This window comes from Phacochoerus africanus, chromosome 5 (assembly GCF_016906955.1).
Source record: "Phacochoerus africanus isolate WHEZ1 chromosome 5, ROS_Pafr_v1, whole genome shotgun sequence".
NCBI lineage: Eukaryota > Metazoa > Chordata > Mammalia > Artiodactyla > Suidae > Phacochoerus > Phacochoerus africanus.
The window spans coordinates 84,241,621-84,258,911 of NC_062548.1; the positions used below are offsets into that span (position 1 = coordinate 84,241,621).

The 17,291-nt window shown below is 37.6% G+C and overlaps 1 protein-coding gene across 2 annotated transcripts in view; it reads right to left on the reverse strand.

Annotated features, from left to right (window-relative positions):
- Positions 1–17,291, reverse strand: part of COMMD1 (copper metabolism domain containing 1) — a 146,009-nt gene that overhangs the window by 90,097 nt on the left and 38,621 nt on the right. For both annotated transcript variants that reach the window (XM_047781985.1, XM_047781984.1), the window contains exon 2: positions 744–1,025. In XM_047781985.1, coding sequence (XP_047637941.1) covers positions 744–1,025 — 282 coding nt within the window. The remainder of the gene's footprint in view (positions 1–743; positions 1,026–17,291) is intronic.

Consider the following 17,291-nt stretch of genomic DNA (forward strand, 5'->3'; position numbering starts at 1 on the left):
GGACAGAAATCGTACACTTAGGGTCTTTAGGAACAATACAAACTATAGTTAAAATATACTTCCTGCTATACTTAAAGGCCTATAAAGATGGGTTTTGTGAAATAGTTTTGTTGTGTGTTGCTTAAGCTGAATTCCTAATCTTTATTTAGCATTTTTATCATTGCCTTGGAGATTCTGACCAAATGCCAAGAATTCTGAGATCTGACCAAAACAGAACAGTGACCAACTTCTGTGCAATCACCTTATTAACCCATTTTGTTCTTCTGAGATAGATGCCAAAAGCTAGTTTTCAGACTCTATCCATAATTGGGAATGTCCAAATTTTCAGATGATTCTATCTCTGAAAAGGGATTTTTAAGAAACAGTCTTGGAGTTCCCAATTGTGGCTCAGTGGTAACGAATCCAACTAGTATCCATGAGGATGTGGGTTCAATCCCTGGCCCTGCTCAGTGGGTTAAGGATTCAGCATTGCTGTGAGCTGTAGTGTAGTCGCAGATGTGGCTCAGATCTAGAGTGGCTATGGCTGTGGTGTAGGTTGGCAGCTGCAGCTCCAATTTGACCCCTAGCCTGAGAAGTTCCATATGCCATAGGTGTGGCCCTTAAAAAAAAAAAAAAAAAAAGTCTTTCCCTATTTTTATTCTCTCTGCAAACAAAGACTGTTACATAAATTCATTCTGAATGTATGGCTAATATGCAACGGAAAATATAGTTTACAAAGAGAAACTGACTGAGGTTGAACTTACCTGCCCACTTTTTCCTATTTCCAGCTCCATTATGGCAACAGGAGTGTGTATTTGAGCTGAGTGCCTTGACTGAGATTTGCCATCAACTCTCCAGCTCAAGCCCCGAAGCCCACTGTCCCAGCGGCTCTGGTTCATGAGGCTTTCTCTGATTTTTGTCTTATGGTTCTTCCAAAATTTGGAAATAACAGCAGCTTGGTCAGATGTGATCCCACCTTGCTTTTTGGTTTGAGCAGTCAAGAATGCCTCCAGCTGGTTGAAATCCATGTCTGCAGATGCAATAGACTATAATGACAGGAAAAGTAATAAATTTGAATTTAGTAAATAAATTCTTAACTACAGATCACATTTTGAATGATTCTTAGTCACTGAATAAGCTTTCAAAAGTGTCATCAAAAGACAGTAATGAGAATAAGGCTCTTCATAAGTACAAAAATATTCCCTTTCACAGTACTGAATATCAGAAAAGCTACCGTTAAAAATTCCATGTCACTCAAATTCTCTATCAGTAAGGAAAATCTATAAATATCCAGTTCAAAGATGGGAAAATAATAAAATAATAAAGTAAAAATGTAAAAATAGAATAATAAAACAAGAGAATAAAATAATTTCATAGTGCCTTATGGCTAGGATTGGTTCGATTTGTTTTTTTTCTTTTTAGGGCTGTAGCTGAGGGATATGTAAGTTCCCAGGCTAGAGGTCAAATCAGAGCTGCAACTGCCAGCCTAAGCCATAGCCACAGCAACGCCAGATCCGACCTACGTTTACAACCTACACTACAGCTCACAGCAAAGCCGGATCCTTAACCCACTGAGCAAGGCCAGGGATCAAACCTGTGTCCTTATGGATACTAGTAAGGTTCATTACCACTGAGCCATGATGGGAACTCCTAAATTTTTTAAATAAATGCATTATTTTAGTTTTGTAGCCAATCTTCAACCAAATAGTTCATATTCAATAATACTACTATGAAACTACACTACTTTATGCTTTTCCATAAGCTTTCAAACCTTAATTGCTGCTGCTATTGTGTGAAGAGTAAGCAACTAAACTGAGGTGGGAAATCAGAGGCCTGGGGCAATGAAGCCTTGAATAGGACAGTGACAGTTAATGATTTGGTCTCAGAACAAGCTTTCCCCTGCCTGGCCATGGGGGTTGGTATGAGCTGCAAACCAAAATATCATAGTACCTCCTTTCTTTGGGAACAATGATTGATCCAAATGAACCTCCCAATTTAGAGCAGAAGGAGAAACTGTCTTGCCTCTTGGGTCATGGTACTAGAAGAACATAGAAGAACATGATGCTGGGGGGCGGGGGTGTGGGGGGGAGTTGCAGGCAGCCATCTTTGATCTTTTGGCAAAGGCCTGATTGCAGTAAAATAAAATGAAGTCAAGCAGAGATGAGAATAGGTTCTAATGGAGTGATATCCCTGTTCTGTAATCCCAAGGCCCTGGTTCCTGCAGACCTTCCTTCAATTGAGTATGTTATCTTAGCATCCTTTCCACCTGTAGGTACCAAAAAATCCCATTTACTATTCAGGACAGTTTAAGCTATATTTCTATCCTTAAACTAGGTAGCAAGAGTCCTACCTAGACTTGAGCAGTAGCAGTGAGAAGAGAGGAATGTAAAAGTAGACAATGAACAGGTAGAGTATAGGCAGAATAAGTGGAACTAGAGCTGAAAGATAAACCTGCTGTCTTTCATTCCTCCACCAATTAATATAAAAATTGTACAAGAAATATGACAATATAGTCATTTCATATTACAATTCAACAAACATTTAGCAAACATCTACCTATTTCCCAGGTATGAGAATCCAAAATCTCTGGCAACGCCATGCAACAGAAACATTAATTTGTATAACATGCTATAACTAAATAAAATTATTTCTACCGGCACTTTGCTTCACAAGATCACATCATAACACAGGTTATGTGTATCATTTTTTCCCTCAAAGCGTGTGAAGAAATCACATTCTGACTTAATTTCACTTATAACAGAAATAATTTTGGTTGGGTTCAAGTCAATAATATCTTGAACTGGGGTCAATTAATCCAAGTTTAGATTAATTAGAAATTAAATGAGGCACTGATGTTGGTTCCAGTTCAAAGTCATCATTCAATTCAGGAAATATTTGAATAGTTACCAAGGAAAAGACACTGTTTAAGGCATGCCACCTCATCTACACGTAACCTCAGTTGGCAGCCTACTACTTACTTATCCTTGATTCTTTCCTCTCCTCCACAACTCAAATTAGTAGTTCTCAACACTTGCTGCACAAGGGACTCATAACATACATTTTAAAAACATCATAGCCAAGGACTTCCCATCGTGGCTCAGCGGAAACGAAACTGACTAGAGGACGCAGGTTCAACCCCTAGCCTGGGAACCTCCATATGCCACAGATGCAGCCCTGAAAATACAAAAAAAAAAAAAAAAAAGAGTTCCCATCATGGTGCAGCGGAAGCAAATCTGACTAGGAAGGATGAGGTTGCGGGTTCAATCCCTGGCCCTCGCTCAGTGGGTTAAGGATCAGGCATTTGCCATGAGCTGTGGTGTAGGTTGCAGACGCAGCTTGGATCTAGCATTGCAGTGGCTCTGGGGTAGGCCGGTGGCAACAGCTCCCATTAAACCCTGGGAACCTCCATATGCCAGAGGTGTGGCCCTCAGAAGATTAAAAAAAAAAAAAAAAAAAAGAGCCAAGAACCAAGAAATTCTGATTTCTAAAAATTATGGAGCGGGGCCCAGGCATCAACATTGTTTAAAAGGTTCTCAAATGTTAATGGGCAATAAAGGTTAAGAACTAATACTTAAAATATTTTAATCACCAAGTTCTACTGATTTTTATATCTGAAATAATTCTCTAATAACATGTCCCTTCTGCACTATCCTCACTACCTGAACTAGTCGTGTACGCTTCAAGTCTGTCTTCTAAAATACCACCAAAGTGATCTATCTAAAATATCAATAGGATCCTGTCAGTTCCCTGTTGAAAGCTATCCAAGAGCTGGCTATTAACTCCTGTAGTAGTTTAGTGGTCAGGATGTTGTGAAACATTCTACTGTAAGTTACAAGCAATGTTACTACTAGCAGTAAAAGTATTGAAGTTTATAAAGATTGATTTTTATATGTTTAAACCAGAGGGTTTTCAAGTTTATCTTTATAGGAACAATTTCCTCTCTCATTTTAATTCTGTATCCTTGAATGGAAGGGAGAAAAAAGAAAATTACAAACACAAGAATTCTGCATAGGAACATATGTATCACTTTCCTTTAAGTTTATCACAGAGGAATACAAAATTGAAAACTGATAAACTAGGATAGTGGTTCTCAACAATGTAGTACTGCTCCTCCAAGGCACCTGAAAAATGTTGGGGCTATGTTTGCTCTCACAGTGACTACAGTGCTGCTGGCACTTAGTCAGCAGGAGCTAGGGATAATGGGCATCCTCCACCGCTCAAGAAAACAGAGTTGGCAAATTTTCTGTAAAGGTGTTATCATCTCTGTAACACAGTCTTCTTTTTATTTTTCCAACTCTTTAAAAATATAAAACCATCTTCACTTCATAGGCTATATAAAAATTGAGAGTGTGGGAGCGCCCGTCGTGGTGCAGTGGTTAAGGAATCCGACTAGGAACCATGACGTTGCGGGTTCGGTCCCTGCCCTTGCTCAGTGGGTTGATGATCCGGTGTTGCCGTGAGCTGTGGTGCAGGTTGCAGACACGGCTCAGATCCCGCGTTGCTGTGGCTCTGACGTAGGCCAGTGGCTACAGCTCCGATTTGATCCCTAGCCTGGGAACCTCCATATGCCGCGGGAGCGGCCCAAGAAATAGCAAAAAGACAAAAAAAAAAAAAATTGAGAGTGTGTCCTGTAGGGTGTCATTTGCCAGTCCCTGCTCAAGAACATCCTACAAACTGACATGTGTCCCACGTGACTTGGTAATGTTCCATCCAACATTTTGTGGAAAAACCTATTTACAATTACTTGGGCCTAGAAATTAATGTTTTTACATTAAAAAGTGTATTTAATAAGCTCTAAATTTTCCAGAAATTCAACTAATACAGCTTGTACTTTGATTCGGTCAGAACTTTACAAATAGGTTGTTGGGCAATTTAGAAAATCTCATTACCAGTGGTAATGCCATTAAAAATATATGAACTGCCAAAACAACACTTCTATATATGTCTGCATTCACAGTTTGGTGTAAGTGTCTGATTAATTCATTATATGTTCTAATTCAATGATGCTTCAACATTTACATGTTTAAATATGTATTTTAAATTACTTTATTATTTTATGTTCTTTACAACTTTCCTTTATATTACATTTATGTTATCATATTGATTGTTAGAAATTATGCATGTTAACTTTATTATACGTGAAATATAATTATATGTGCATTTCATTTGAGGATAATAAAAGAACTATTAGAAAATAATTACTATAAAAAAGGAGACATTGGATCTGACAAGTTTGAGAATCACTGAGGAACAAGTCTAAACCCAACACAACAGGCCCTTCAAGATCTTTTAGTACCTCCTATTTTATCTTACTTCTTGCCTCCCACACTTGCTCCTCAAAAAACACTAACCTGTTTATGATGGCTCTATAGCAATCCTTACATGCTGCTTGTATGTGCCTTTGTTCATACTGTTCTAACTACCTAAAATGACCTGTGCAGGTTAGTAATGTTCTAAAATACACAAAAAAGAAAGAAATAATAAAGACTAGAGCAAAATAAATGAGAGACTAAAAAACAAAACAAAAAAAGATCAATGAAACTAAAAGCTGGTTCTTTGAAAAGATACACAAAATTGACAAACCTTTAGTCAGACTCATTAAGAAAAAAAGAGAGTTCTTATATGAATAAATAAGTGAAAAAGGAGAAGTTACAATCAATATAACAGAAATACAAAGGATCATAAGAGATTACTACAATAATATGCCAATCATTTTTAACAACCCAGAAGACATAGATAAATTCCGAGAAACATACAACTTCTCAAGACTAAGTCAGGAAAAAATACAAAATATGTTCAGACCAATTACCAGTAATGAAATCGAACCAGTTTAAAAAAAAAAAAAAAAAAACTTCTAGTAATCAAAAGTCTAGGACCAGATGACTTCACAGCTGAATTCTACTAAACATTTAAAGAAGAGTTAATGCCTTTCCTCAAACTACTCCAAAAAAAATGAAGAAGGAACTCTTCTGGACTCATTCTATGTGGCCAGTATCACCCTGATATCAAAACCAAAGACACTACAAAAGAAAAAAAAGAAAGAAAGAAAGAAAATTACAGGCCAATTTCACTGATAAACACAGACGCAAAAATTCTCAACAAAATATTAGCAAATTGAATTCAATGACACATGAAAAGGATCACATACCATAATCAAGTGGAATTTATCCCAGGGATGCAAGGATAGTTCAAATCCAAAAATCCATTAATGTGATACACCACATTAACAACTAGAGAATAAAAATCCTATAATCACCTCATAGATGCAGAAATAGCTTTTCATGAAATTCAACATCTGGGAGTTCTCATTGTGGCTCAGTGGTTAATGAATCCAACTAGGAACCATGAGTTGTAGGTTCGGTCCCTGGCCTTGCTCAGTGGGTTAAGGATCCAGCGTTGCCATGAGCTGTGGTGTAGGTTGCAGACGTGGCTGGGATCCTGCATTGCTGTGGCTCTGGCGTAGGCTGGCAACCACAGCTCTGATTAGACCCCTAGCCTGGGAACCTCCATATGCCACGGGAGCGGCCTAGAAAAGGCAAAAAGACAAAAAAAAAAAAATTCAACATCCATTTATGATTTAAAAAAAACTCTTGAAAAGTGAGTAGAGAGGGTACATATCTCAGCATAATCAAGGCCATATGTAAAACCTACAACCAACATCATACTCAACAGTGAAAATCTGAAAGCATTTCTTCTAAGATCAAGAACAAGAAAAGCATGCCCACTCTCACCACTGTTATTCAACACAGTGCTGGAAGTCCTAAGCATAGAAATCAAAGAAGAAAAAGAAATAAAAGGAATCCAAAGTGGAAGGGAAGAAGTAAAACTATCACTGTTTGCAGATAACATAATAGTATATATAGAAAATCCTAAAGATAGCACCAAAAAACTATTAGAACTAATAAATGAAGTCAATAAAGTTGCAGGATACAAAAATAACATTTAGAAATCTTTTTCATTTCTTTCTTTTCTTTTTTTTTTTTTTTGCTTTTTAGGGCCGTAACTTCGGCACATGGAAGTTCCCAGGTTAGGGGTTGAATCAGAGCTGTAGCCACCAGCCTACGCCACAGCCATGTAGGACCCAAGCCGCATCTGTGACCTACACCATAGCTCACAGCAATGCCAGATCCTAACCCACTGAGCAAAGCCAGGGATCAAACCCACATCATCATGGACACCAGTCAGTGCCACGACGGGAATTCCCAATCTTTTGCATTTCTATAAACTAACAGAAGTATCGGAAGATTAATTTTTAAAATACCATTTACAAAAGAATAAAATACCTAGGAATAAATCTAAGGAGGTAAAAAAAACTACACTCAGAAAACTATAAGACACTAGTGAAAGAAACCAAAGATAATACAAATGGAAAGATATAATGTGCTCAGGAACTAGAAGAATTAATATTGCTAAAATGACCATATTACCCAAGGCAATCTACAAATGCAATGCAATCCCTATCAAAATACCATTGGAATTTTCACAGAACTAGAACAAATAATTCTAAAATTTGTTCTAAAAGGCCACCTACTAAATGGGAGAAGATATTTTCAAACAATAAGTAGTTAATATCCAAAATATACAAAGAATTCATACAATTCAACATCAAAAAAACAAAAACAAAAACAAAACAAAAAAAACCCAATTTAAAAATGGGCAGGAGGTTCTTATGTGGCAGAGCAGGTTAAGGATCCAGCATTGGCATAGCTGGTGGGAAGGCTGCAACTGCAGCACGGATTGGATCTCTGGCCCTAGAACTTTCACATGCCATGGGTGCAGTCATAGATAAATAAATAAATAAATATTAAATGGGCAGAAGATCTGAATCGACATTTTTCCAAAGAAGACATGCAGATGGCCAACAGACACATGAAAAAATGCTCAAAATCACTAATCATCAAGGAAATACAAACCAAAACCATAACAAGATAACACCTCATAGCTGTCAGAATGGCTATTATCAAAAAGACAACAAATAACAAACACTGGCAAGGAAGTGGAGAAAAGGGAACGCTCATCACCACTGGTGGGAATATAAAATAGTGCAGCCACTATGGAAAACAGTATGAAGATTCTCAAAAAATTAAAAATATAACTATAAGAATCATTAATCTCTCCAGTTTTACTCCATATCAAAAGGGGAAAGCAAGCTTGCTAGTTTAAAAAAATTAAATTAATGTGAAAACTCTTGCTTCTCATGACCAAGAAGAAAAAACACTGGGTAATGAATTTAATGACTCAAAAGTATTATTTCTTCAGCCTACACCACAGCTCACAGCAATGCCGGATCCTTACCCCACTGAGAGTGGCCAGGGATTGAACCTGCATCCTCATGGATACTAGTCAGATTTGTTTCTGCTAAGCCACAATGGGACCTCCACTTGCAGTTCTTTAAAATGAACTACAAAGTATTGTCAAAGATAAATAATAAACTTCTAGGGTAAATATCTTATTGACTCAAATATAAGATGACCTTGAATTTAGGTAATTCTGTTTTTCCAAGAAAGAAACAAAGTTTAAGTGTTAAGAAGTATTCTTTATCCTGGTCAGTATTGTTAATAACTCATAGAAAAATTTACTTTTAAAAAATAAGCAGGGAGGAGTTTCCGACATGGCTCAGTGGTTAATGAATCCAACTAGGAACCATGAGGTTGCGGGTTCAATCCCTGGCCTTGCTCAGTGGGTTAAGGATCCGGCGTTGCCATGAGCTGTGGTGTAGGTTGCAGACGCGGGTCGGATCCCGCGTTGCTGTGGCTCTGGCGTAGGCCAGTGGCTACAGCTCGGATTCGACCCCTGGCCTGGGAACCTCCATATGCCGCGGGAGCGGCCCAAGAAATAGCAACAACAACAACAACAACAACAACAACAACAAGACAAAAAAAAATTGAACTTTACATTTTCATGTATTTTTGGTGAGACACTAAAAATTCTAAAAAGAGAACACACGCACATACACTACAAAACTGGCCCTCAACAGACATCCTTTAAGAAGCACCAGTGTTGAGGGGTCTACTGTTTTTGTAATCCAGGTCAGCAGCATTTAAAGTAAAAACACTCAACTAATAGCTAATTGGCTCCATTTCCACTATAATAAAAGTCCTGGCTACATTTAAACAGAGGGGGAAAGGGATGCCAGGAAGAAAATAAGGTGCTGGCTATGGACAAATTGCAAAGATTAAAGTCAAAGCTAAAAATAAGAAAGAGAAAAGTGCTATTACTCTTCACTGGGGAGAAAGGGACATATTTCAAATTGAAAGGAAATTTTATAAATCATTGTTGCATACGCCTGGCCCTTCTTACAGGAAAAAGAAAACAAAACTGTAATAATTTGAATTTCTCAACTTACACAATTCAGCGATTAAAAATTACCAATAGAGGGAAACTTCAGCAAAAAGAGCTATGGAGTGGATAGGATAATTTATTCCTCACACATTTGTGTAATTAGTCCTGTTTTTTGCCATCTCTGATAAAATAATAAAATCTCTGTTTATCTGATGTCTCCAACCTGGGAAATTACTGGAGCCTTTGTACACAAAATCCAACCATGTTTCATTTGGCACTGGTAAACACAGAAGTGCAATAAAATCATATTTCAAAGGCAAATTCATATTTCCTATTACTAGAGTTAATACACAACTGACTAGTGTGTCTGTTGGATATTACTGACATATTCTGCATGCTAATTTAACAAATTTACACATTAAAAATGAAACTGGAGTTCCCGTCGTGGCGCAGTGGTTAACAAATCTGACTAGGAACCATGAGGTTTCGGGTTCGGTCCCTGCCCTTGCTCAGTGGGTTAACGATCCGGCGTTTCGGTGAGCTGTGGTGTAGGTTGCAGACTTGGCTCGGATCCTGCGTTGCTGTGGCTCTGGCGTAGGCCGGTGGCTACAGCTCCGATTCAACCCCTAGCCTGGGAACCTCCATATGCCGCGGGAGCGGCCCAAGAAATAGCAGCAACAACAACAACAACAACAACAACAAAAAAAGACAAAAAATAAATAAAATAAAATAAAATGAGGTACTAGGGAGGTCATTTGACTGGCGAAGAAAAAAAAAATGAAACTAATTTGGTTTCATAAGGTAAAAATTTGACCAATGACAAACTCAACTAGAGTACCTCTGGATACATTCCAAAGTTCAATAACTTGTACAACTACTATGTCACTGTGCCGGGAACTTTCCAGTTTCCTGGCTGCTCTAACGTCCAATTAAGGGCAGACAATTAAACAGTTAACCAAAGCCAAAATCTGATGATAGAGAGCTATGTAGGAGTAAGAAAAAAAATTTAAGTACACACTGTAATAGAATGAGTGATAAATCTGGTTAAATATACTCATGTCATGTAATACAAAACCCATGAAAAATAAGATCAAACATCCACAATTTCAAAACAGCCTCAAGCAATTGGCAAGTCTTTGATATACAACAACTGGTCACTGAGATAACATAATTTTTTTTTTAACAGCCTCATCTGTAGCAAATGGAATTCCCTAGGCTAGGGGTAGAATCTGAGCTGCAGTTGTGGCCTACACCACAACCACAGCAACATTGGACTGAAGCTCAATCTGTGACCTGTGTCACAGCTTGCAGCAATACCAGATCCTTAACCCACTGAGCAAGGTCAGGGATGGAACCTGCATCCTCCCAGAGACAACACTGGTTCCTTAACCCGCTGAGCCACAATGGGAACTCCTCACACAAATTTTAATTATGTGTCCTAGGAGGTGTGCTTGGCTAGTAAGTAAACCTACCCAACTTCCCAGCATTTTCAGGCAGCTTTATGGAACTTCTTTCCTTAAGGAAATCAAACCTTGATGCGTCAATAAAGGTAAATACTTATTTACCCTTTAGTATGTCTGAAAATTCTTTAAAAGATTTTTTTTTTTTTTGCTATTTCTTGGGCCGCTCCCACGGCATATGGAGGTTCCCAGGCTAGAGGTCTAATCGGAGCCATACCCGCCAGCCTCTACCACAGCCACAGCAACACAGGATCTGAGCCGCGTCTGCGACCTACACCACAGCTCACGGCAACGCCGGATCGTTAACCCACTGAGCAAGGGCGGGGACCAAACCCACAACCTTATGGTTCCTAGTAGGATTCGTTAACCACTGCGACACTACGGGAACTCCAAAAGATTTTTTTTTTTTAAAGGAAAAACAATAACAAAACACTGAGGAAAAAAGACAATGGAGTCTCCATGTGAGAAAGGGAGCTGAACTTTGAGGCTCCAACTCCTACCCTTGAGATTATTATTTTGCACTTAAAGATAATACAACTCCTTGCAGCAGCCATTTTTTCACATTTAGTAACTATTCTGGCAGATTTTTTTTTTCTTTTTCTTTCTTTCTTTTTTGTCTTTTTGCCATTTCTAGGGCTGCTCCCACGGCATATGGAGGTTCCCAGGCTAGGGGTCTAATCGGAGCTGTAGCTGCCAGCCTATACCACAGCCAGAGCAACACCAGATCTGAGCCACATCTGCGACCTACATCATAGCTCACGGCAGCACCAGATCCTTAATCCACTGAGTGAGGCCAGGGATGGAACCCGAAACCTCGTGGTTCCTAGTCGGATTCGTTTCTGCTGCGCCATGACGGGAACTCCTTAAATTGTTTTATGTCACAGAAATAACTAAGTTTTCTTATTTTTTTGTAATGATTTTTATTTTTTCCATTATAGCTGGTTTACAGTGTTGTCAACTTTCTACTCTACAGTAAGGTGACCCAGTTATACATACATGTATATATTCTTTTTTCTCACATTATCATGCTCCATCATAAGTGACTAAATATAGTTCCCAGTGCTATACAGCAGGATATCATTGCTTATCCATTCCAAAGGCAGTAGTTTGCATCTATTACTAAGTTTTCTTATTAAACTTGCATCAGATCTTTAAGTATGGCCATTTTTAAAAGTATTTTGTCATTTTTTTAGACACTTATCACTTAACTTTGATGTATTGGCAAAAGTATTTCACCTTCAGGAGTTCCCGTTGTGGCACAGCAGAAACAAATCTGGCTAGGAACCATGAGGTTGTGGGTTTGATCCCTGGCCTTGTTCAGCGAGTTAAGGATCAGCGTTGCCATAAGCTGTTGTGTAGGTAGCAGAAGTGGCTCGGATCTGGCATGTTGTGGCAGGTATAGCTCTGATTAGACCCCTGGTCTGGGAACCTCCATATGCTGCAGGTGCAGCCCTAAAAAGCAAAAAAAAAAAAAAAGAAAAGAAAAGAAAGAAAAAAAAGTATTTCATTTTCAGAAAAATTCACAGAAAGGGCTGACAAGTACTCTAGAATACAAGTTCTAACTTTAAAATCAATACCGCTGAAATAGATAAGAATTTCCAGAACTCTAACGGAAAAACTAGATTCAAGCAGAATAAGAATTCATAATATGTGATTTAATAAACTGATGAGAACGACTGAAATTTCTTATGACTTTCTATTTGAAACATTGCCGGTTCTACAATGTTTTGAGTTAAACAAACAGGTGTTTGGAAGAAATTAAATAATTTTATCTTAAAGTAAATATCAAATAGTTCCCTGACCTTGCAAAATATATTTGAACTCACCACCAGACTTCACTTGCAGTAATCTATACATTTGGGTGAATTTCTCTATTCTTTTTTTTGCTTTTTAGGGCTGCACCCATGGCATGTGTAAGTTCCCAGGCTAGGGGTCAAACTGGCAACCTACACCACAGCTCACAGCAATGCCGGAACTCCTGAAGTAAAAATTTTGAAAGCCATCTTTCCCCATCCATTATGAAATAAAATTTTCAGATGCAAATTTTTACTTGGGGAAAAATATAGAAATGCATCTTCCTTCAACTAAAAATTATGCATCTTCTTTTAAATAAAAATTACAAGGAATTAATTTTTAGGTGCTAATTTTTAAAGTTCCTGAAAAATTATTCTACCTATTATATGTGGTCTTAAAACTGAGTTATCTGATATAGATCAGTGGAACAAAATTGAGAGTTCAAATATAAACGCTTATATTGTCAGTCTCCCAAGGCAACAGAAATAAGAGCAAAAATAAACCAATGGGACCTAATCAAACTGAAAAGCTTTTGCACAGCAAAGGAAACCAAAAGAAAACAAAAAGACAACTTACAGAATGGGAGAAAACGGTTTCAAATGATGCAACAGACGAGGGCTTAATCTCTAAAATACACAAACAACTTATACAACCCAACAGCAAAAAAGCCAATCACCCAATGGAAAAATGGGCAAAAGACCTGAATAGACTGTTCTCCAACGAAGATATACAGATGGCCAACAAGCACATGAAAAAATGCTCAACAGGGGAGTTCCCGTCGTGGCGCAGTGGTTAACGAATCTGACTGGGAACTATGAGGTTGCAGGTTCGATCCCTGCCCTTGCTCAGTTGGTTGGGGATCCGGCATTGCTGTGAGCTGTGGTGTAGGTCACAGACACGGCTCGGATCCTGCATTGCTGTGGCTCTGGTGTAGGCCAGTGGCTACAGCTCTGATTAGACCCCTAGCCTGGGAACCTCCATATGCTGCAGGAACGGCCCTAGAAAAGACCAAAAAAAAAATGCTCAACAACACTGATTATAAGACAAATGCAAATCAAAACTACCATGAGATACCACCTCACACCAGTCAGAATGGCCATCATTAATAAGTCCACAAATAACAAGTGATGGAGGGGTTGTGGAGAAAAGGGAACCCCTCCTGCACTGCTGGTGGGAATGTAAGCTGGTACCGCCACTATGGAGAACAGTTTGGAGATACCTTAGAAATCTATACATAGAACTACAATATGACCCCACAATCCCAACTCTTGGGCATATATCCAGACAGAAGTTTCCTTGAAAAAGACACATGCACCCGCATGTTCACTGCAGCACTATTCACAGTAGCCAAGACATGGAAACAACACAAATGTCCATCAACAGATGATTGGATTAGGAAGATGTGGTGTATCTACTTAATGGAATACTACTCAGCCATAAAAAAGAACGACATAATGCCATTTACAGCAACATGGATGGAACTAGAGACTTTCATACTGAGTGAAATAAGTCAGAGAGACAAATACTATATGATATCACTTATAGCTGGAATCTAATACACAGCACAAATGAACGTTTCCACAGAAAGGAAAATCATGGACTTGGAGAATAGACTTGTGGCTGCCCAGGGGGAGAGGGAGGGAGTGGGAAGGATCAGGAGCGTGGGGTTATCGGATGCAAACTGTTGCCCTTGGAATGGATTTATAATGAGATCCTGCTGTGTAGCATTGAGAATTATGTCTAGATACTTATATTGCAACAGAACAAAGGGAGGAAAAAAAATGTATACACGTAAGTGTAACTTGGTCCCCATGCTGTACAGTGGAAAAAACAAATAAAAAATTTAAAAATTTAAAAAAACGGAAAAAGAAAATTTCTTTCAGTCACATTCCCTTATATGGAATCCAGAACATTAAAATAAGTATATGTCTAAAAATAAATAAATAAATAAATAAAACTGTTATATTTATGGTCAGCTGATTTTCAACAAAGATGAAAAGGCAATCAAATGCTTTTCAATAAATGAGGCTGGTATAATTGTGTACCCATATGCATAAAGTTTAATTTAGACTGTGTACCTCAACTTTTCATTATCACATCCCTAAGGAATCTCTCTAGACATTTTCAACCTAATTATGCCTTCCTCTCAAAAAATACAAATATCACAAATATCCTGTGTATCTTTTTCTGTACTGCAGATCTGTCTCTACTTTATACATTAAAACAGTAAGTTTTTTCATTCTTCAAGAACCAATTCTCTCCTCCACTGAGAATGCATGAGAATATTAACTCACAAATACACAAAAATTAACTCAAAATGGAACATATACAAAAATGTAAAACCTAAAACTATAAAATTTCTTGAAAAAAAAAACAGAAGAGAACATCTTTGAGAATTTTGGTTATGAAACAGCTCTTAAATACAATACCAAAAGTACAACCTTTAAAGCAACAAATTCATAAGCTGGTCTTTATCAAAATCAAATACTTTCACAGTTCAAAAGACAATTAAATGACAAGCCACAGATAGGGAGAAAATATTTGCCAGTCATATTTCTTTTTTTTTTTTTGTCTTTTCTAGGGCCGCTCCCGCGGCATATGGAGGTTCCCAGGCTAGGGGTTGAATCGGAGCTGTAGCCACTAGCCTACGCCAGAGCCACAGCAACTCAGGATCCGAGCCGCGTCTGCAACCTACACCACAGCTCACCGAAACGCCGGATCGTTAACCCACTGAGCAAGGGCAGGGACCGAACCCGCAACCTCATGGTTCCTAGTCGGATTCGTTAACCACTGCGCCACGACGGGAACTCCTGCCAGTAATATTTCTGATAATAAACTTGTATCAAGAATGTTTTTAAAAGTTCTCATAACTCATTGATAACACAAAATGACTATTTTTAAATGGGCCAAAGATTTAAATAGACATGTCACTTCTCTATCTTTTGGGGGAATGTCTCTTGGATCCACATCTAAGCCCTAAAAAGATTTATGGTTTAACGCACATTTTGAATGAGTATATTCTCTGAAGCTAGGTTAATCACAGGCTTCTTTTTTGTAAGGTACACCCCTGGGTGGAAGTTCTTCCTGGCATTGGTTTCAAGGTTTTCTTAGGCTGTAAGTTCCTGGATTTTTATTTCAAGGGCTCTCTGTTCTCCCTACTTGATCCTGCTCCTATCATGGAACTTAGTTACCTGAAATCCTCCTTCTCAAACCCCTGCTGACTGTATGTTTGGTCACTAGAGCTCTAACTCTATCTGCCTTCTCTCTTGCTGGCATGACTGTAGTTTAGAACTTCCAAGGCTTCTTTGGAAAGAGTTAAGACTTCCCAAGCTGGTTCTTCTAAGACCTTCCCCATTGCACTCAGGCCCCTCAACTCTCTAGAGTCACTGGAACTTCAGACCCCTGCCCACTCCCTCTAAGGACTCAGGGATCCCACAAAAGCAACCACTCAGCTAAAAAGTTTAACTGGGAACAAAATGTAGTCCACATTCCCCAGAAGATTATACATCAAAACAAGAGAAAATCTTAAAAGTCTCCCCCACAAAGATAGATAAAAGCTGTAGCCCTTATATTGAGTAGGTAACGACTTGTTCCAGAAATACAACTCAGTAAAAATAAAGTGAGACAAAGATGAGAATTGACTCGTATATAAATCAGTGGATTCTGTATTACTGTATTTATGCCTGACTCATAGATAAAATTTTAAAATAAAAGTCACAAAGCTTTTTACTTGTCCGTATGTATGTGTGTTAAATACATGTAATATTTTCCTACCTCCAGATGGTATTACTAAATAAACAAAACAGCTCTACTCTAATTGGCTTGGGAAAAAATTAAGTGCTTATATAAACCAAATAGCCCTAAAACTCTCAGAAATATAGGAATTAACCAAAATTTTTTCAAGTTCATATGATTTAAAAATAACATGATTTGATAAATAACACAACTGTAATATTTTTGGTTTAATAAAACAGTAATGTCCTCAGAGTTGTTAGCATTAAGGATAATAGACATACATTTTATTCTACTTAGGTTTGCTAGTCAGATAAGCTAATAACAAATTGACTAGATGTTTAAGATTATAAAACTTACAAGTTTGATTTTAATTAAATCAAATAATTATTTCAACAATAATTGTATTTTAAAATACGACTGTTTGGAAGTAATTTCCTAAATATTTTTGGTAACTTGAAGCCTAAAGTTATATTGTATCAAATAATAGATATTTATTTTCTATCTGGATCATTCTAAATAAGATAAAACACTGAAACATTAATTACTGAACAGAAATATTTTTGGCTTCTTACCCTTACAGAAAAACTAAAAATATTTAGGTCTGTTAATAAACATGTTCTTTTTGTCACACTGAAAGGTGCACTATAAAGAAGTATACATGTAGAGAAGTTTTGAGATACTATATTCATAAAATGTGCTTATCTGCTACAAAATGCTAGAACATGACAGGCAATTCTGCTGTCCACCTAGTTTTCTCTATAAAATAAAGATTACTATTGGTTAAAATTATCATCAATTTCATATGTAAATGAAACTACCAGAAACAAATAAGGATCAAGGGAAACATCCCTTTATGAAACATATAAAAAGGATGTAAGATATGTTTTTGCTAAGGAGAGAAAAATGAGTAATTTTGTCCTAAAGTAATTGTCTGGATGTCATTTGAAGATTGTTACAGAGAAAGAGAAAAGTGAAAGGACAAAAACCTGAAGTGATATAGAAAGTTGTTGTAAAGGGTCTGTGGGGAAAACAAAAGCAAAA